Genomic DNA, 22,649 nt, shown 5'->3' on the forward strand with positions numbered 1-22,649 from the left:
ATGACAGTCGGGGCCCTCTGGGACGCCCGGCTCAAACTCGGAGCCATGAGGACAGGAGACGCAGCCCAACTGTCGTCTCTGACGCTGTTGGCAACCCTACCGTTTCACATTAGATCGTCTCAAATTTCCTGAAACTTGACACGAATAAAAACCTGAAACGTCAGTTAAGTGGCAGCGACCAACTCAATTTTTTGCAGTTTTAGTGAAAGGAGAAGATGAGTGAAATCCTGCAGCATGCCGCTTGGTAGAAAAGTGTCCTACATTATGTAAATGGTTTGACAAAATATTAGAAACACCTCTCTGTATAACACAAAACAGTTCAACAACACCACAAACTGCAGTCTCCGTAATGACCATAACAATAATAAAATAAACATCTCTCTGAAACAGTTTCAACAAAAGGTGAACACAGTAACATTCATGACAGTAGGATTTATGGATTTATTAAACTGCATTACGTTTAGCTTGGAGGATCCGGTAAACTGGCAATTGAGTGTATAAAATTAGCTAAGAATGTCACGTTATAAGAAATGTTGAAGTCAATACCAATACCAGTGAAATACAGCACAGTAAAATACAACAACAATACAATAAATCCCATGTAGTCCCGCATACAGTCCTTTATTACCTTTTGCATACTGCAAATGTATTATTAATCCCTGATGATCCGCCTCAAGTTTCTCACCAAAAACGACATCTTTCTTTACATTTAAACACATAATTTTTAAATTACCTGTGACCAATACTCCTTTTTACTGAATAGAGCTTGAACGTTTCATAATGTAACTCAATGCAACTTCCGTACGTTGTTATGTTAACTGTATCTAATTCAACCTAATCTCTTATCTTTACTGCTGTATTGGACGTGGCCACATGGGAGAGTCTAAAGCTGTTAAACTGATGTTTTCTTTTCCATAAAGGCTGTGAGTAAAAGTGAAAAGAACAATAGTGACAAAGAATGAGGGACCAGAGCAGTGATTTCCGCGCACCATCATTGATTTGACTGGTGCAAAAAAAATCGCTATAAACTAAAGCAACTGTGTACTGTTTGTTTTCTGCTCTGCAGTTGTTGCACAGATCTCATGACAAACTAGTGTGGGACTTTAAGGGGGGTTCCATTATGGAACTGACTGTGTAGAAGTAATGGATGAATATACAACCACTAGGTTAACAGAACAGATCTACCTGATGGAGGACCTGTTTGATGTGGAAGAGCTTGTGCCTTGTTTCAAAGACGATGCACAGAGGATGGGCTTTTTTCAGCCGAAGCTGCTTTTTTCCCCCTCTATCACAGAGAGAGATGCAACATAAACGTGGTGCTGATCATCGTGGCCTCATGGGAAGGTGTATAAATAGCATATGCATTGAAAGCTCTTGGCATGTCATTCAACACTAAGGGGTTTATGTTGTGAAACGGCTTTTGGCATGTCATTTAACATCATGTCCATAACGTGAAACAGTCAAGGTAATATTAAGGCGACAAAACCACGGTAATGGTCGCATTTAAGTTTAGATAGCAAATTTACTTAGGTTTGAAAAAACATAATTGTTGGGTTTGAAATACGTATGTAATCTGAGTAAAACACTTAAGTAAAAAAGTGTAACGGAAAGGAAGATAGATAGAGAAAGCATACGTAACATAAAGTGTAAGCAAGATAAGATGTCAGCATCAGTCATTCCTTATTTAATTGAGATCATTCACGAGTTACTGGTGACAGACACTGCTCAAATTTCATTGGCCAGACTGTCACAGTCGGAAAGATATCCCATTGCAAATATCATATCAGATATGGGACGGGGCCAACTCCTCATCTCAGCGGCCTGTGAAGACAAAAACAACACAACAGCACTCAGGTGCGTTATTACATTTGTTCAGCTGCAGTCACACAGGCTTTGTCGTCGTATGGGATTCGTGGCCGTAAACGCCTCTAGTGTAGACAGGGAGTTACTTCAGATGCACTATGCAACACAACAGGCAGATGCCTCCTTCTGTAGGCGTCAGTGGCTGGATGCTGAGGCTAACATCCACACCCACCCCTTTCCCCCCATCAGCCTATATGTCCCCGTTGTTCTGCAATCATCTCTATGGAACACGAGGAAAAGAGCAACACATTATCTCCTGTAAGCTTAATTTAATATTACTATTATTAAGGTTTTCTGGTCAAAAAATGGTCAGAACCGAACGCTCTGGTTTTACAAGCAGATAAACTAGAGACGTGGGTGGTGAACATGTGCCTTTGATGGATGCAGACACAGGAGAACACATTGTTTTGTACAGTAGAATACATTTTGTACACAGATGCACCATGGCAGAGATTAGGTGGTTAGCTTCTACCCATCTATACTCAATTGAAAGTGTAGGTGAGTGGGAAGCCAGTGAGGGATCGGGTTTGTTTCAGTTTGTTCAGGCAGAGAGAGTTTGCACTAACAAGGGCTGGAGGTTATTGGCTATTGGAAGATGCAAAAAAAAGGGTATCTTTTTTTTCAACATTGCCAACTTCACTGCTTACATTTTGGCCGGGGCACATACATATGCTTTACCTTATGTACACAATTTGAGTGTACAAAAATTGACTTGCACAAAAGGGAACCATAACGTCTGCATATATAGAACCCTTTTATACAGAGCACATTACAATTTGCCACCCATTCACACACACACACACACACACACACACACACACACACACACACACACACACACACACACACACACACATGTACACTAAGAGCAGCGATAATTTAAGCAGACATGATTAGTTTTAAAATGTTAAGACACTCACTTTTCTTTTAGTTCCCTTCGATGATATCATGGACTGACATGATAGACGAGGGTGAGAGTGGACCGGACTATATTTATTGTTGCTTTCAGCACTAAATATGCCAATTTTATGGTTCGGATGCGAGTTGTGACCCAGATGTGAAATGTGCACCCAGGGTGCATAAAAAAGAGATGACACACAGCCAGATAAAGATGACAAACTGCAGCTCTCGGTCTGGTATTACAAATACATGTTTCACCATGACAGAGAAGGCTCGCTACCTCCTTTATGTCTGCTTCGTGTAAAGACGGAGACCTGTACGCTGGTAATCGCTTTGACTTCTTTGAGGTTTTAGTCAGCAGCGCCATCATTATGACGGAAGGTTTCTGGGTAGGATGGAAATAATGATGCTTTGGGACCACCTTCACCCTGGGGTCTGTGTTCCTGTAAAGAACCTTCTACTCATTTAAATACGTTCCCCGGGGACCTTCAAATATTCCTCCAGCAGATCTGATTCTTTTATCTGTTTTTTTAAAAAAACATCTGAGTCTCAGCAGCTTGTTCCTAAGGGAAGCATACTTGTGACCAGATGATTGCCAGTGTGACTCCCCTGAGGTGTTGGTGAAATCACCCTCCTCGCTGAGAATGAACAACTATCACGAAAGACATTTTCAATAGCCGTATTGTTTTTTCCTGCCCTCTAAGGAGTACTGCAATCCTGGCAGAACACTTTGAAGAGGTTCCTGCGAGGAAAGCAACCGACCCAACTGGGTATATACAGCATAGCACTAAATTATTTGAATAGACATAATATTGATTGAACTGTGTGAAGCATATTTGTTTTACTTCCATGTGCAAAACAAACAGCAAGGAAGATTTTTTTCCCACTCACTCAGATTTCCATTCAGTTTGCTTCTGCGTACATTGGAAGGTTCATGTTTGACATGCAGCGTATTGAAGCGTGATGACGAACATACACAGAAGAACCTTTTGAGTAACCAGGACTGATGGAGATTGTTTTCAAACAGAAAATGGACGGCATTTGTATGTTTCGTCTCGAGGTCCGCCGCACTTTATCTGATCCCCACGCTGCCTTCTGCGATGTTAAAGAGCGTATTCTGTCACATGCCGTAAGGGATCCAATAATAAAGACGACAAATTTAATTTCGCAAAATTCAGGGGAGCTTCCGCATGTACATGCGCCACCAATAATGTTGAACGGAAAACTGCCCAAAAACAGTGGTGGGAATGTAGAAGCGTCTGGGTCTCTGGGGCACAATGTTTGTTTTTACAAGTTGGTGTAAATCTGATAAACTGGGAAACTAGAAAAACTAATTCATTTTAAAGAAGTCCCCAGACTAGTTTAAAGCAGCTTCATTTGGTGCTGACTGAATTAACCCACAAAACCCGCTGGTGGGATGGAAAAGCCAAAACTACACAGTTTATCATAGCCATAAGTTGAAAAAAAATTCTGATGGTCCTTAAACACATCTTGTGTGACAAACGCTTTCGTCACAAAAAGCAACCGAAACTTAGCTTCAAATTGTGATATTTCATCAAAAACATTTTACTCTACATGTCTCATATAAAATGTCGCCCCAAATAAACCGTTTCCTCTAAAAAGATCCTGTAAGAAACATTAAATTCTGTGCTTCTCAGCGCAACTATGAACCTATGATTGACTGAGACCAACAGTCACATGACAAAAATTCTGTGAAACTTCCACTGATCTGCAGGCTGTTGAACACAGAGCTACAGGAGAGTAGAGGTTGCAAACAATGTGAATAGCTCAATATATGTAACACGTGGAGCCTCCATTTCCCTCCCAACATTGGTAACACTTGTGGCAACATATTGGATATATCGATTCCATTGTTTGCCAATTTTTGTAAAAGAAATTGTCAAAGTAATTCAACTTGTTATGGTTTATGGCTTTGTAATTGTGTTATATTGCACAAAATACATGTATGAGTTCTCTCTACTTCTAGACATGGTTGTGCTGTTTCCATAGAGGTGCAGGACTTATATATTGCAGTGAAAATCAAGGCCACAGAGAGAAGAATGTGACAGGAGCGAAAAACACTCCGAAACTGCTTGGGGTTCAGAGGGTTAAAGGTTATTCATCTCAGCTGTTACCGATGACATCTATCGTCGTCTCAATCCACACTAAGGTTGAACAGTGTCAGTGCTGGAGAAAGGTCTGACGGGACCCACCCTCATTCAGGACAAAGTCATACAAAAGCATTTTGGGTCGTCTCAATTGAGTACAAACCAATCAGAATCAAAGAGGATGAGCTCGGACTGACTAGTGTTCTTCAAGCCAAGCCAGCATATGTGGATGGAAAAAAAGAGCTTTAACGAACCTCAGCACACGCTAGAAGACCTCTGATGAAAAGTATCAAAAAGGGATGTAAATGTCGGGAGGCTGAGGTCAGGAACATGGGTGGGCTGACCCAGAGATGGTCGACAATGATCCATAGTGACTCACATTCTTGTCCTTACTGCGTTTCAGAGACGGCAATAGGGACTTTGAAAAAGGTCAACAGAGACTTGATTGGGAAGAGTTTTATCACAGTTGTTCACATCAGATCAAGACAGACTCGTCCAACATGTTCAGTAAAGTTGCAGTGACAGGAATGCGATTTGTTTTCTCTTTTTTCACTGCCAAAACTCTTAACCTGGCACCTAACAGGTTACCAAAACTCCCTTGTGACCCCATGTGACTTGGGGCTTGGCTCATTTAGAACCACACAGCGTGGATCTAAACAGACCCAAACCCAACAATGCAGTAAAAGAATTGTTTCCACTGTGGCTTGTGCCAAAGAAAATGAAGCGTAGGCGTGATGACACCCTTGGGGGGGGGGGGGGGGGGGGGGGGGGGTCAACCCTCAGATGTCGCTGATGCTGTTAATGAGATTTGGTCACTAGGCCACCAGCTTTCAAACATAAATGATCTGCTGAATTTCACTGTTCATGGTCATTAATGATGGCAGCACCTGTAATGGGGAAACGTTTGCCTTTTAATAAGTGTAACAAGCATTTAAACTTCCCTGTGACTATAGTGCCTACTGTACAGTACTAAATATGGGACTGTGTGTGTGTGTGTGTGTGTGTGTGTCCTGGGAGTGACCGAGTTGTAAGAGGTGTGTTGACGTATTAGATAGTGTAGCATTACCGTCTTCCTGCTCCCGCTCTTTGACTGTCAACAGGAATGTTTGGCAAATAGCCACGAGGTTACTGACAAAACATGATGACGCATGTGTTCACACAGGTTGGTACAGCGAAAAACCTTTGAGGACCCTCTTTGATAATTTCCCGTTCCCCTGACCCTAGCTTGACTTTAACCTAAATGTTTACTTTAACCACTAAAACCAAATCTGAAAGAATAATTCCAGTTCATGTAAAAACATAGATCTTATTTGCTTAGTTCTGACGATCATTCCTCTTACGTTATACTCCACAACGTAACCACTGACATCTGGGACAAGGCGATATCACTAAAAAGAATGAATGATATATATGAAGCATCCACATTAATACATCTTCATTTTAAGACGCATAACTTTTGCTACATTGATGCTAGCGTTCACACTACTCTGGCATTTCTGAACTCCTACATTTTTTTTATTGGAAGTACAATACTTAGTTGTATTTTCTGCAACTAAGCAACCAGCCGCAGAGTAGACAAAGTTGCTTCCTGTTTACACCGGCACACGCATGCCTAGTGTACGTGAATGGTCGCGTGATATGCGTTTTCAGGCGCATTAGAATGGACGGAGATTGTTTCTGAAAAACGACGCTATAAAGCTTGTGTTGATGGAGATCGTTTTAAAATGAAAATGTATTAGTGTGGATGCAGCTTTAGACCTTAGTTGGAACCGGAATAAACTGTCAACCATCGACAAAGAAGTGAGGACCGGACCTCACATTCCAAAAATGTCTTCGTTCTCAAGGTCGGAAATTCAGTTTGGACAGAAACAAGTACAACAGAGACACAGACTCACACACACACACACACACACACACACACACACACACACACACACACACACACACACACAGTCTACCCTTATTTCTTCCTTATTTCATTACTGACCCTGGTGTTTCTGTTTTTTTGGATACGGGTCAGGCTGTTGTTTGTGTCATCTTCCCCCCTGGCTCCACAGTCTGAAGTGTTTTTGCCCCGACACAAAACCAAACCATTAAACAAAGCCAGTAGCCTATCAGTTACTTTATACATATTAAAAAAATCGGAATATTTCATTTAAAAAGATCCAGAGGTTATGTTGCCATGTAGTTTTGTCAAAACAAAATCAACACCACAAAATTGAAAAATAAACCAACAAAAAAAAGTTTTTTAAACACCGTATAATATTTTAAGAATAATTAAATGAGTTGTTAAGGTTAAGGTGTACTCGTTCACTGTCAATGGGAGAGCTTTATGTGTGGAGTCTGGATGACATCTCACACGTTACTGAACATTATAACGTTCACTCATTCATGATAAGGCTTGTCATGATTTGTTTTTTCCAAATCGGTAGTTGAAGTCATGACTTCAACTCAAACTTTCAAAATTCAATAACTTTGACTTTAACAGCTCAGCTTTGACCTGTAATATTGCTCTGATGTATAAAAGAAGCATCTTTAACGGTTCAGTAAGGAAACTGATGGACCAACAGGCAGTATTTGTTTTCCTTACTGAGCTGTTGTCCGTTGTTTATCTGGTATTATTTGGCCATATTGGTCCATTAATTCTGCCAACAAGTTTTTCTCAAAGAAGGAGAAATTAGAGCTCCTCTGCAGAATTGTTTTTTAAAATATGTTTCATATAGGTCCTGAAAGCACGCAAATTTATTTTTAAATTTTGTATTTGGGTAAGCAAGCATCAAATTGATTAAACTCTTTAATATTGGTTTAAACTTGGATTTAGTTAACCGAGATTCGTTTTTAGTTGTGGAGCTAAGCTCTGCTTAATTTCAGATCTGGATTTACTCGTTTTAAACCTAGTTTGGGTAAACTCTGATTAGAACTAATCTTAGATTAAATGAATCCTTGCTGGTGCAACCCAGCCTTTAAGAATTAAATTTCTGGGGGCGAGACGAATAAACCACTCAAAAAAGCAAAATGCTCAACTAATATTTAGCATCAAAACTATTCATACCGACAGCGATGTAAAATTTGCGACAGTTGCAACACTTTTTCAAGTAAAGGTTTGAAAAGATTTACTCAAGCAGAGGACCAACTACTGAGATCCGATTGACCCAAAGCTGTTGAATAATGTTGAATAGACAAAGATGCTGGAAGCTATTTTATTGAGTTTTCTTTTTGCAAAATGCTCTGAGTGATTCCCTCTGGTGAACAGTTACACAGTGTATGTGTCTAGGGCTTTTATTGTGAAAGGTAAGAATGTAAGAAGTGGTTCTGGTTGATGCCTTTATTCGCAGTGCAAAAACTCAGAATAATCTCGGTTTGTTCTGCAAAACAAAATGTTGCTTCTTTTGATGCATAATATTCGCGTTCCGTGCCAGAGTACTCACGACAAAAACAAAAATTGACGTGCATATTAATTACACGAAAAAAAGAAAATTAAGTCCCCAGTGTGTTAAGGTCTTCAGTCGAGATGCAACAATAAGAGTTAAGTTACCTTAATGTTACCTACATTTGGCTCTCATGGTCTTGCCATGAGAGCCAAATGTGTAAACAATGGGGGGAGTGTAGCAGGGAAGTGAAAGGGAGATAAGTACATTTCAAGTGAAGGACAGTGAGAAATGTTTGTTTGTGTGTGTTTGGGGATTCAGCCCCGCAGCATGCTATATGTAGAGTACAGATAGTGTATATGAGAGAGAAAACATCTGTGTGTGTGTGTGTGTGTGTGTGTGTGTGTGTGCGTGTGTGTGTGTGCGTGTGTGTGTGTGTGTGCGTGTGTGTGTGTGTGTGTGAATGTGCTTACAACCAGCATGACGTCCACATGGCTGCCTTGACCTAATCTCTGGCAACAGATCAGACGCTGCTGTGTTGCACCGGACGGTACAAAACAGGTTGATGTAGGCCACCATTGTACACATGCATGCTCGCACGCAGGCACACACGCACGCAGGCATGCACGTACACATCCCTAATTCTTCATCACTAATAGAGCTCTTGAACCGTTTTTCCAGCTGTGAGCTGTGGCCTCAAACTTTCTGTAACAGTATGTCCCCGCACAACTGTACTTAAACACAAACAAATTCTTGTATTTTCCCCCAGAGAACTACAGTCCCCTCATTTCCCCCAAAAGCAACGAGGGCGAGAAAGCAGAAACGTTGCTTGAAGCACAGTAGTCAATATTTCAAAGAGTGAGCCACAGTATGTGGTAAAATGTCTTAAAATGACTCCCAAGTAGAAAGTCCACTGTCATCTGAGACACAGGAAGCACAACTGAACAGTTGTGCTTCATGTAAAGCAGGAACATATAGTCACACTGTTATGATGAATGCCTTATTATAAATTAATAAAAGCCACAAGCAGCTTCACTCCTCTTATGCCAACATTCACTGTTGTTGTGTTTTATTCTTATTATTCCTTTCAAAACGTAACAATGTTAGTTTACTGATTACTTGGTATCAAAAGTAATTAGTTACGTTACTTGTTTTATTACTATATTACTTTTGCTACCATCTACACACAGACCGGTCGGTTATAACTCGATAATAATCGTGTCACGGACCGTTGTGGATCCGTGATCTGCTCACGGCACGCATGTGAACCGTGAATTAGTTACACAGTTTAGACATCACAGTGTGAAATAAAGTTTGACTGGATGGTTTACACTGACTAGTAGAGCAGTTGCTATAACAAAACATAACAAATAAAACAATCTTCATCTGCCAATATGGATCATCAATGATCTGCAGTTGGTATCGAGGATCTCTAAAAGTTATATTTGTCTCTTTTCTTTTGTGCTGATCCGATCCCTGACTCCGATCCGTGATATGATCCGAACCCTGAGTTTTATGAACCGTACTCGATACTCAGCTCTTTTATAAAGAAGATGTCTGTTTACTAGGGCGCATCATAGTCTCTTTTCCAGCCATGAGACCAGTAATGTTAATGGGTAAGAGTTCATATAATAATCACCACACATAAACCAAAATACAGTAGAAGGTGTGCATAGAGACACCCATACAGTCTGTGTGCATATACCACCTTGTGCTTGGCACTTATTAATCAAATTTCAACTGAGGGTGTTCACTTCAATTAGCAGGTGCAAGAAAAAATATGGACCTTAGCTTGGGTCTTGAGGACTTGTGGCATTTATTCACCAACAAATAAACTGTACACAGATTTGGGAAAGCGGCGAACGTGTCCACAGCAATGCACGCAACAGCGTGGTTACTAATTCCCCCCCGTACGGGTGAACTGCAGACTCAGTTGCCTGTTTTGCGCATAGACTGCAGCTGGCAATAAATGATGGATTCAACCTGTTTGTGCATCTTTGCAGCTGGCCGGCTTCAACCCCTGCATGCACACTAACCCTGTCGGTTAACGATTGGTTAACATGGGTCGGCTATCGATCAGAAAAAGAAAATATTCTAAATTAGCATACCAAATAATACCTGTTACTGGAGAAAGTTACATTACAGTCAACACAACCTCTTAAGGTCCACGCCCCCGAATTTGGGGGCTCTCGGGCTCAGCACCCCTGAGAATATTGTTTGGAAAATGGCCTTATTTTTCGGTAATATTGTGGATTTGTACATTTGTTTTACCGGATTAAACAGCAACGTATGGGCAACACTATCATATAAGTCACTTTTTACACATTCCAAACACAACTATAGACTAATATAAGCATCTAGAAAATGTGGCATAAAAGCATGAAATCCTGGGCAAAAATCGCCGTTATGTGTACTGCAAATCAATATTGCATCACGAAGCTAGCGGCTATGCGGCTAATCTGCACATCACTTAGCGTTAGCATTCGACACAGAACGCATAAATACCTTCGATTTTTCTCTCCTTGAAACCAGTAGAAAGCTGTGAGTGGACAACGGTACCATGGCACTGCCCTTCACCGGAAAAAATCGTTGGTTTTTGGTCACGTTTTATGAAAAATGATGATAATAACATTGAAAAGTATCCGGTTCAAAGCTACAATCATTGTTGGCAACTGCATCCTGTCTGCTTGTGAACTGTTTCCTGTAGAAGGGGGGTCAATCCACCATGGGCGAGTGGTCAGACTTCCGGCGAACGGAAATTTACGCTCGGGGAGACACTTCTTGCAACTTTACTCGCTGAAACTTCTGTCAATCAACACCCGCTTCGACGTCCACAAGCTGGTTCGAAAATGATGACCTCGCGTGACCTCTCTGTACTAAAGCCTCTTATTCTTCACTTTATCCCAGCCAACCTTTATTCGACAACTACTGATCGGTTGTGCTATGATTTGGGAGAGTTTTAGGCAGCCAGCTGCATTATTTCAAAAACCTAATATCAATAAAAGTGCTTTTTTTTCAGGCGAACCTGATTATTTTCAATTTGAGCTGTGTAATATCTTCATGCACTATATTAACCAGCAACATACACACAATATTAACCCATCTGAACAATCTCAAAGTGTTATCTGATTATAGCATCACAAATTATTAAAATAGACCTTGTAGTTACAGAACTGTGGTCTCCTTAGTATGGGTATGCCATTTTCGAGCAGAGGCCTACAAATAGGGCCCGAGCTTAAGAGGTTTTAAAGCAGCGCCGAGCCAGCTGATTGGCCCCATTGTTAAAAATGCAACACGAAATGGGTAGATCAAAGCAAAGATGATACAAAGCCACTCAGAACTACAGAAGGGTACTTCAGCTAGAGAGGATGAAACATTAGAGATGTAACATGTACAGTCACCACACTCTGCAGGTGTGTGTGTACCAGAACAGTCCTCTGTGACTGTGATTAGGCGCCACGACTCTGTTCAACTGTGTCAGAAACAAGCTGAGGAGTGCAAGAGTGTGTGATTGCTGAGGAGCTGCCGCTGACTGACCTGACAGCGTAAAGAAACCTCCCAGGAGGACGAACGCACGCACATCGTCGCCCACGTCTACACAGACACCACAGATACCAAACACCAAACAAGAGAGTCGCATGCAAACTTTTGCGTGATAAACATCTGCAACACCCATGCCCGTCACACACACACACACACACATTGAGCAGCCTTTAAGAAGCGATAAGGTTGATTGACAGTTGTTCTGTCGCTGGCATGTGGCCCCGCTGTTTTATCTAATGAGGAAGTGAGGTCGCTCTGCGGCGCTCAGCGGTGACAGATGTGATCTCAGCTCTCTAATAGTGGAGCACTGTGACCGCAGGGTGAAGCAGGACAGATACTACATCTTGTTTTTCTGTCCTAACTACTTCACACGTGACTTGTCTGTTATGTTCATAAGTTGCTCTGGTTAAAATCATAAATTGATGGAAAGATTTATCCGAGTACATTTACTCAAGTACTGTACCTAATTTAACATTTGAACATGTGCGTTCATGAAGATGCAACGTATAAGTGCTGTGTGACCGCAGTTCTGCTCCCAATGAATGAAGACATCCAGCTATTTTACACACTTTTATTTTGAACTGAGTTTTAGTTTTTCCCTTTATTATTTATTGTTATGCATTTCTATTTATTCTGTGTAAACCCACTATTTCTGTACAGTTGCAGTTAAAAATCGGACTATATTCACCCCCTATATTTGTTCTTTAGTAGCACACCGTGACCATTCACATCGTCTGCTCTGTGTTTCACCGAGTGCTGGCCTCAGTATCTCCACACATTTACAAAGAGAGACTAGCAAAGTGTGGATGTCTGTACTGATCACAAAGGGTTTGATAGTGGATACTTTTGTACTATTTGAAGAATTAGATTCTAGTGGTGGAAGCTAAGTGTGTGATCCAAATGAGTTATTGCAACGTTAAGTCCAAAAGTCGCTGTTACGGCCAAAAGTCAACATTTATTGAAACAAGGTAGAAACAAAATTCACAACTTTTTTTTATCTCATGAAATATTCTGCTTCAATCCATATTTGTTGGTGTTGTTTCGAAAAGAACATTTTCACTGGAGTCAAAAAAACTTGCTGTCTAAGGGAGGCGCGCACTGACGAGTTATATTCATTTAAAAGTTGACATAATAAAAGAAGACTAGCCCATTTATGCTGATGAATCACTTTATTCAAATTGAGGGCTTTGTGTTGATTTTTTTTTTTTTTTTTAAAGGTGACGACATCTTAAAATAGGTGGACAGACGTTCAAAGCTTCATTCAAAAACCTGAGTAGAAGCTTTGAATGTAAAAATAAATGACACAGTCGGGATTCAGCTTATCAACAGGGGTGTTTCCCCCAAGGTTTGACGTAATAACAATATTTGACAAGGTCACTGTATAAATAACCGTACTTAGCTCTTGTGTGTGTGTGTGTTTGTTTGCTCACGTTTGTCTATAAGACTGGATCAGCACTTTCACAAAGTCACTGTTGCATACCAGTGTCACACTATCACAGGCTGAAGCACAGGTCTTTACAGGGTTTAACACTGAGGTTTGAACTCTGAGGGATACTCATACAGGGAATTCTAGCCAGGAAGTGAACACTCCCTCAGTGTACCTGCCTTTTTCTTTGGAAAAGGGTTACCCTGCTTCATAGTGGGAGCCTCCCAGTACAATCACAGTCTCTTTTAAAGCTCTTGATCATGGACCGCGGAAACGCAGGGCAAATTTTTCCCAACACCTATGTCTGCAGGGTTGAGCCATCACGGTAGTCTGATCCAACTATTGTTATGCACCGTCCTCAGATCTCTTCGTCAGCTTTGTACTCAAGGAATAATAAGGTGCAGAGAGAAACTTCACCATATTGCCAACATCATTTTTACAATGAAGAGGAATTCTGATTCCCTGAACTAGTGTGTATGGTGAAAGATAAGGAAAAAACAGCCTCTGGTGGGAGTTGATATGTTTATATTTCTTAATTCAATTCACGCTTTACTTCGATAAATAGTTATTTTACCGAAATACGTAAAAGCTGCAACATCCCGTTGGCTCCTCAGGCAGAAAAGAACCTTCATAGTTTCTGAAATCTATCGATCTAAGAGCAGCAGAATGAAAAGAAGCTGAAGAATACATAAACTCTTTGATTGAAAGCATATGTGTACTCATGTCGGCCATATTCAAAAATATCGAGGCGGTCCAAGATGTATAAACAGGAGGTGAGCCCGGGGTGGAAAGTGAGAAGTCGAGGAGTGAAACAGAAACTGAGCTCCCATCCTGCGCTCTCTCTCTCTCTCTCTCTACTGGACATGCATACTCAGGTCATGTTTATATGAAGGCTTACATAAAGCTGATCATATGTCCCGGTCTCTCTGTTTGCACTCTATATGCAAGGTCCCCGAGTGCTTGTCCATCGTGTCAGCATATTCTGTTATCATACCAGATGTTAGAATGTCTTTATGTCACCCAGATGAACGACTGCTGCTTCACTGTACCTGTTGCATTAAGTCTTCATGTCTGTGCCTCTTTCTTCCATTTCCACTGTACATCCTTCCAGCCAGGCAGAAGCCAATACATGAGAAGAAAAGGGTTCGACCGTATGTGTTGAGGGTGTGTTCATTCCAGGCAGTTTTGAGGGGTTTGTTTTCACTGCAAGCGGGATTCCATTCACTTCAAATAACCAAACCAAACGCCTAAAGACTGCAGGTCTAAGTTCTGTTTGCAAGAAACCGAAGTGCATATATACTGTACGTAAATGAAATGTAGGGCACAGCAGATAAATACAGGAAATGAGTCTGAAACATTTCTACCTCTGCATTCCTGAGCAGTATGAGCACTGGAGAATGTGAATTAATGCACAAACAGCATTGTGCTTAGTTAAAGTTTTAACGGAAGCCTCTACAAACTCATGCTACACGTTGCTTAAGCGTTTTGATTCAAATTCCACTTTCCAAAGGCCCCTAAAACTGTCAGCGAAATTTGTAAAAACATGATGCACAGACACAGTTCCATTTGTTGGAATGGTGTTGGGTTTGAATAATTCAGCTTTGATAAGGAGCTGAGGCCAGCTCATACAGAGGTATCATACTGTCAGACAATAGTAAGACACAGGCACGGCATTGTGGGTGGGCCTAAGGGGCCTGAGCCCGCCCACTTGTACAACATATTTATTTTCTTAACTTTTATTTTTAATTATTAAGAATTATCATAGAAGTACACAATAAAGTGTTGTTATTTTAGCCTTTAATTATAAGACATCATAATTTAGCAGCCTCTCACTCTTTGTGTGTGTCTCTCTCTCTTGCAGATGTCCAGACCAGAGTAAACGGACGGCCTCTCGGCTCCAGGATGGCTCTGTAAAACCATTCCTGTGTTTTAGAGCGAGCATCCCAGAGGGGTTGTGTGTTTCATCAGGACCTTGGGACACACGCACACACACACACACACATTGATGTCCAGCCTCTCCTTATTACAGTAGCCCTGGCAGACCTCTAATCTCTAAAAGATTGATGAGGTCCTGTTAAAGCGCAGGAGGCCTGGCACAGCGTCGATAAGGCAGCTTTCATTTCACCACATTCTACCCCTCGCTCCCTCCTTTCTTCTCCTCTTCTCCTCCGTGCTGAGGGATGCCGGACCTGGCTTTGAAGCGCGAGGGAGGATTATGACACGCCAAGGCCCCTGGGTTTAAAAAAAAGGAGAACCATGAAATGCCTCGAAAATGACAGCTCCGTTTTCTTCTGTTGCTCCATGTCGGACAGCCGCGTGGTAGCCGAGCAGGACGTCAGAGTCGGCATGTCACTGTCAAACTGCTGGAGCTGGAATAAAGTCAAACTACAGAGGGACAGTCAAAGCTGAGAGTTGCTAAACACATATCACACACCTGCACACACACACACACACAGACAAAAATACACCCAAAGCGTTCCACACAGGACAATGTGCAACATCTCGTTCTGTGATGTGGACAGTAAGGTGGACCAGTTCTTCCAGCCAACGCTCTACATCATAGTCATCGTTCTGGGACTGCCCACGAACTGCATGGCCCTGTGGGCTGCCTACATGCAGGTGAGGAGGACACACACACACACACACACACACACATTGAGAATACTTTCACTTTTGGTAGGCTGTTTATGCACTGAGGACAGTCCATTCGACAGACAGTCGCGGTTTACAGTCGCGCCGGGAACAGAGGGCTTAGTCACTTTCATTTTCCGAGCCGAACTCGAGCCGGTCGCTGCACAACGCAGTGGAGGAAATGCACCTGGCGAGTGCCAAGCTAGCCCACCCGTTGAGAAGTGTAAAAATATTTACGGTTCATTATGAAACGCACAATGCCACTTGGTTGACGTTGTGATACGATTGGTTAGGTTTAGACAACAAAACTACTTGGTTAAGTTTAGAGAAGACGTAATAGTTTGTGTTAAAATAATGACGTAACAACGTAATGTACCAATGTAACTAGCATAAACAAATAACAACCATCTTTAGCAGACTTCCCTCCATAACGTTGTGCACAAACAGTGGTACATACACGTCAACAGAGCACTGGGGCTTGTTTTCCCATACAGCATAAAACATTGGCAGTGTTTCCCACAGATGGTCAGTTTACTTTGGCAGCAGCGGACAGAATTGTTATTGACTTTTCATTCAAGCAAGTTCACTAGCTCGTAAAACTTTCAACATTCTGTTTGGCTTCCATCTCAGCATCAGGGCGACTCCTCCAACTTTCAAACTCCAACTTTCTGAATTCAGGTTGAGCCCTGGCCCAAGCACAGCACGACACGCAGCACAGGTGCGCTCTGGCCTAGGTGCATTATGGTTAGTGTAGTTCCCCAAACAGCCTTCGGCGCTCGGTAGCATTAACTGCGTTGCTGAGAGCCACCAGCTTTGGGAATGACAACGCCTGAACCGAATCCAAAACACGGACATACTTGGCGCGCTGTTTATTTACCACGGCAGTTTTGTCTAAATATTCTAATTGTAATATCAATACTGCATGTGAATCAGACCATTCTCCTAGTAGGTGAATTTCAATCCATGTGCTGACAAATCAAATTAGAAAAGCTTAATGGAAGCCGTCCAGTGGACAAGTTGAACTGCTGCTACCGAAAAAATGGTTTCCCTTCCTCTCACTTACAAGCACTCGTTGTGGTCTATTACCGAGTGCACGTGTCGGTTTTTTTAAGGCATGGAATATGTTCATCTGTATGAGCCACTAAACAACAATAATACATACAGACCTCATTTTTCAGACTTTGCATTTCTTCCAAGTCTTGACATTCAGGAAACCAAATGATTTGCAGCTGATACGAAATACACACGTTATTGGCATTTTATTGGCATTTTCAAAGGTTTGCATACAAAGAAAACACACAAACACTCATTATATTTTCCCTGATTGTTTACCTTTTATATAAAAGCACAGAAGCTGAACAAAACACTCGTATCCCTCATTGCACCATCATTTTGATCCATTTGATCCTTTAAATTTAAATTGTCATCTCTCTCCCATCTCTCACTCCTGCCTCCCAAACCCTTTCTCCATCGTCGTTCATTCCTTGCACTCATCACATTCCTCCCACCAGGTACGGCAACGCAATGAGCTCGGCATCTACCTGATCAACCTGTCAGTGGCTGACCTCCTCTACATCACCACTCTTCCTCTGTGGATCGACTACTTCCTGCAGCACGATCACTGGATCCACGGTCAGGAGAGTTGCAAGCTGTTCGGCTTCATCTTCTACACCAATATCTACGTCAGCATCGCCTTCCTCTGCTGTATATCACTGGACAGGTACCTGGCTGTGGCATATCCTCTGCGCTTTGCCAAGGTTCGACGCATCAAAACAGGTATGTTCTGTTAAGGATGGTCTTTTGATAATGTATGTAACCTAAAACTAACTCACGACAACTAATTATGCTTGGAGGTGAAAAGTCATGCAATGTCATTAGCAACTCTGATGGAGGAATCTACAATGAAACTTAAGTTACAATAAAACAAGAGTCAGTATCTTCAGTACATACAGGGTACTGTATTTATAAAGTCATGTATCCTCATGGAGAACATTTGTGTCCAAAGCAGAGGGTATTCAGGCCTGTTTGTTGAAATGAATGATTACATAGGTTGGTAGCTACATGGAGTCACTCAATCGATTGAGAGTTGCGGACTTTCCAAGAACACCCTATTTTCTTTCAATACAGTAAAGCCTTATTCACAGAGGCTACAGGAATGGAAATCACTGCAAAGTCGAGTATTTCTCATTCCTTTATTTTTTTTTCTCTGCTGATGTTCCTGCAGCTGTCCTGGTCAGCGCCATGGTGTGGATAATTGAGATCGTGGCCAACTCTGCGCCCCTCTTCCACGATGAGCTCTTCCAGGATCGCTTCAACCACACCTTCTGCTTTGAGAAGTACCCCATGCAGGACTGGGTGGCAGGGATGAACCTCTACAGGACATTTCTGGGCTTCCTCGCTCCTTGGACAGCCATGCTCGTGGCCTACCGTGGGATCTTGGTGGCGGTGCGCTGCAACGTCTCGACAGAGCGCGAGGAAAAGGCCAAAATTCAGCGTCTGGCACTAAGTCTCATCCTGATCGTTTTGTTTTGCTTCGGACCGTACCACATCCTCCTCCTGGTGCGGAGCGTCATGTTTATAAGGAAGCCATGTGACTGTGGCTCAGAGGAGAACTTGTTTGCAGCGTACCATGTATCGTTGGCTCTGACGAGCCTCAACTGCGTCGCCGACCCCATCTTGTACTGTTTCGTCAACGAGGGGGCTCGGCACGACGTTGGCCGAGCCCTCTCGGCTTTACTTTCAGCAGCTTGCAAGAGGGGCTCCTCTTCCTCACCATCGCACGGCGACATGTACAACGCCGGTTCGGTGACTGTGGATACGCCGCTGTCAACAAAGAAGCAGTCTTGTGTGTACGCTGATGGAGCCAAGACAAGCAGCTTCAAGACAGAACTGGTGGCTCTGAAGGAGGAGTGTCTACAGATGACCATCCTCGGTGTCAGGAAGTGACATCATCCTGAAATAAACTAGACAAAATTGTCTGTAGCCATGGTAGCAGCCCCTGTGAGATTGAGATGCTTACACACCAGAAAGCAAAGTTGTTGGGTGAACTACTTGGCTACTGTTCAATCTTTACCACTAGTGGGGCAAAAAAAATGTGGCCTGAGGGTGACACTTGAGAACAGGTCACGTTGTAAATCAAAAGGGAGTATCCGATGTACAGCGACCGTTTCAGCACATCTGACAGACAGCTTGTCGGGCTCAGTTCTTTGTTGCAAATTTGGCATAACGTTCATGACTTCAAGCTGTAGTTTGTCAGCCTCTGCACAGCCGCACTGCATGCTAATGTTAGGATGTTAACATGCTGTATTATCATTAATCCCAGAGTGCAACTGAGGCTGAGTCAGTCGTTAGCCTTAGAGGTATATCCTCAGGAAGTGTTGGATCAGAGGAAGTTTTGACCTGCCGGTGGTGATATATGTAAAAGTCAGGGGATCACCAAAGTCTTCAGGATTCAGCCTCAGCGGACCACAAATGTCTCTACCAAATGTCATCCCAATCCATCCGCTAGATTTTTTTTCAGTCTGGACCAACAGATCAAAAGGCCAGCTGACGTCCCACCGGTGCGGCTAATGAGGATCTTATCAAACACAGCTTGGACATCTACCCACTGTGTCAGGAATAATCCACAATGCCTAGGAACATTCTTGAATACTAAAGTGGAATTATTGAAAACGCTCCACATTCTGCATGGCTGAGTATTGTTAGTGGTCTGAGAGGAGACACACTTTAAATTCAGACTACATGGAGAGAGGGCAGATGTAAGAGATTGGGATTTGACACACAAATGCGCCATTTTGGATTGTGGAAGAATGGCAGAAGGGTAAAAAAAGGAGATTGTAGATTACTGGTCAATAAAACGTAGTGAAGCCTTATGAAGTACCTCAGCTTCTAAACTGTGATAGCAAGAAGTCTTATAGTAGAAGTGTCTCTTACGTTATGTGAGCAATGTCTTTTTTCTCTTTACATTTTTACAGGCAGCGAAATGAATCAGAACTCCAAGATGACAGAACATTCTCAACCAAAGCTTTCATTCAGCTTGGTTTGAAAGTCAAATGTATCAGTTATTGCAACCACATTATGTTGAGAGCACCGTAGAGCAGAAAAACAGCCTTAACTGAAACTGTGTTGCCTGAAAACCATCTCTCCACCTCATTGAATCCGAACTACATGGTTGGGCTTCGGTAAATGCTGCCCACTTGACCTGATACTGTTTACGTTCCTTTAACTTTGAACTTTAACTGTCCCAAACTTCCTCAATATTTACAGCACACTCTCTTTTCTTTACTCGTCACACAAATTGCACAACAAAGTTTTCAGATCTTCCTTCTCCCTAGAGGAAGGATTTGGAAAGTCAGTCTTGATTCAAGTGACACTCCAAGGGAAACAGATCAAGAGAAACTTCTCTGTAATGTCCAAAGTGTGGTGAGGAAATTAAGAAATACTTCTCTGGATATCCACCTAAAACCATCTGCAGTGAACTTAAAATGTACATTGAGCGTTTGTCTCTTTTGGTACGTGAAGCTGATTGTTATTATTATAAATATGACAATTTTGATCCAACAACACGCATTCGCTGGCATTTTTTGCCACATATTGACTTTGAAGTCCTGATGTCAAGTGAGAGGCGTCAGGGCTTGAATAAAAATAAAAAACATTCACCATGATTTGACATGATTTGACTTAAGAGATCTTCCTTTTCCTAGTTGGCAGCTTGTTTTTACAGTAAACCCCACACATAGTGACCAAAACGTTTCTTTTCTTTTTTGGTACTCAACCATTGGGATCCCCTTAATGGCTGCTACATAAAGAAAGTGTCATTGCAGACTGGACACAGCCATCAGAGCAAAGGCATCTTCAACTTATAAAATCAAGTTCAGTTTATCTTCGGTTCAAATTCTCTCCATTTCTTTTTTTAAGTGTTTTTTTTTGCAAATCTGTGGTAATGACGTTTCAACAAATTGTCTGTTTACATACAGAATGTCCTGCTTTATGTTCACACATATATAACAACAACATAAATACTTATAAAGTATTAAGTATTATGGCTGAAATAACTCCCTGCCCACACAGTGGTTTCATTTGGATTGACAATAAGTGTTCATGTTGCAGTTACTGGCCATCAATTCACTTTGTAGGGTTAGAAATGTTTTGGAAACCTCTTTCTTTAATGTTGTCTTGGCATGAAAGCACTCCTCTATTCAGCGCAATGATGTTAAGGCGGGGGGGATTTTTTTGTACACATTCAGCTGGTCGGCGTTGCCCTACACGCTGCCGTGTACCATTGCTTTTGTTGTGCATCTGCATGTCAGTCAGAGAGAGGAGGCACCGGGCTTCAAAATGTGTATTTGTGCATCGACAATGTCAGTGAGAAATAAATGATGCATATGAAAACCTTTGTGTCGTTCTGCGATTGTTTGTTTGGCCTTTTGAAGTTTCCTCCATAATTTCCTTCAGTTGTGATGACGCTGGACCGTTGCTGAAATTGCTCAAACCTGAAAATGTTACGACCGCGGTGAAAAAGAAGTCCGACAGATGATCAAAGTTTAGCTAAACTCATTTAGAAGAGACAAAGGCAAAATGTAAAATGATTAACCAAACTGTGACCCTTGACGTCCCGGTCACAGATGCACCGTGGATGCGCTTACTTTGACTTTTACCAAATAAAGTGGATGAATAAACTGGTTTAACTACTGCGAACAAACTCTTTCCAGTTGCTGACTTTGTGTTGGGATGCTGCCAACAAAAATCACCTTCTTCACTCTTCACTTTGTCCTGTTCTAGACTCCCAGAGCTGCACGGCTAATGAATAACGTGAAGGACTTACTGTAGGGATCTGTGCATGTGTGTGGTTGTGTGTGCACGCTGATGTATTTGCATGTATTTAAATAGAGGGCGTCGCGTGTGTGCGCTTTTTTGTGTGCTTTTTTGTGTGCTTTTTTGTGTGCTTATCTTTGACAATGTGTGTGTCCTTCCCATTGTTACCCCGTATACATCAGGGGGAACGTTATATTTAAGACCCGTCCTCATGGGGGGATGCATTCACACTGTGTTACACAGGACAGGACAGTGTGTTTATGAAGGTGTGTGTGTGGGGAGAGAAGGGGAGACAGGACAGAGGTAGAAAAACGCCTTTATTGTTCTTGGGAGGAGGAGAGAGGACATACCTCGCTCCCTCTTTGAGGGAACATTGTCTCTCGCCCTCTATGCTTCACTGGTCACCTCTGCTATACGTATATAGGCCTATACATAGCAGCTCACCAGAGGCCCACCTGGTTATTACGAAACTGATTTATTATCGGGTGAGAATACCGAAACACCTTCCGGGACATAAAAGACGGTTGTGCTGTTGTTTTTATGAGATATCCAGATGTATTTTGCCAGCAGTGCAGGAACAGATGTAAAATATACAGTTTGGTTCTGTAAAGCTAACTGAAGGAGTTACAGAGGATGGAGGGATGCAATGTCCTTCCCCTTAGTCTTTTCTTACCGTTCATTCAATTTAAAAAGTACAATTAAAGCTAGGGTTGCTAATCTTGAGAAACCAGCAGGAGTATACACTCGATTTTTTAAATCGTCCCAACTAAAAAATCCAATGCTGCCAACTCTTTTCCAATAGAACTAGCCAGCAGCACTAGACTTCTCGCAAAATCGAGCGAGAAATTCTCCAAGTCGTCAACACTGACTTAATTAAATCAGATTTGTTTCAAAGTTAATCAGGTTTTTTTACCTGCAGATAGAATAAAAATGTGCTTCTATTTAAATTGCATTAATTGATTTGTTTTGGCAACATGGGGGCAGCAGAAACAAGCA

At 42.0% G+C, this 22,649-nt stretch overlaps 1 protein-coding gene across 2 annotated transcripts in view; it reads left to right on the top strand.

Annotated features, from left to right (window-relative positions):
- Nucleotides 1-21,230, top strand: part of gpr4 (G protein-coupled receptor 4) — a 45,870-nt gene extending 24,640 nt beyond the window's left edge. For both annotated transcript variants that reach the window (XM_076100893.1, XM_076100892.1), the window contains exons 2-4: nucleotides 15,070-15,827; nucleotides 17,351-17,615; nucleotides 18,064-21,230. In XM_076100893.1, coding sequence (XP_075957008.1) covers nucleotides 15,699-15,827; nucleotides 17,351-17,615; nucleotides 18,064-18,785 — 1,116 coding nt within the window. In that variant the 5' untranslated portion in view covers nucleotides 15,070-15,698 and the 3' untranslated portion in view covers nucleotides 18,786-21,230. The remainder of the gene's footprint in view (nucleotides 1-15,069; nucleotides 15,828-17,350; nucleotides 17,616-18,063) is intronic.
- The last annotated feature ends 1,419 nt before the right edge of the window (nucleotides 21,231-22,649 follow it).

Source organism: Anarhichas minor, unplaced genomic scaffold, assembly GCF_050575085.1.
Source record: "Anarhichas minor isolate MPS153535 unplaced genomic scaffold, ASM5057508v1 ptg000026l, whole genome shotgun sequence".
NCBI lineage: Eukaryota > Metazoa > Chordata > Actinopteri > Perciformes > Anarhichadidae > Anarhichas > Anarhichas minor.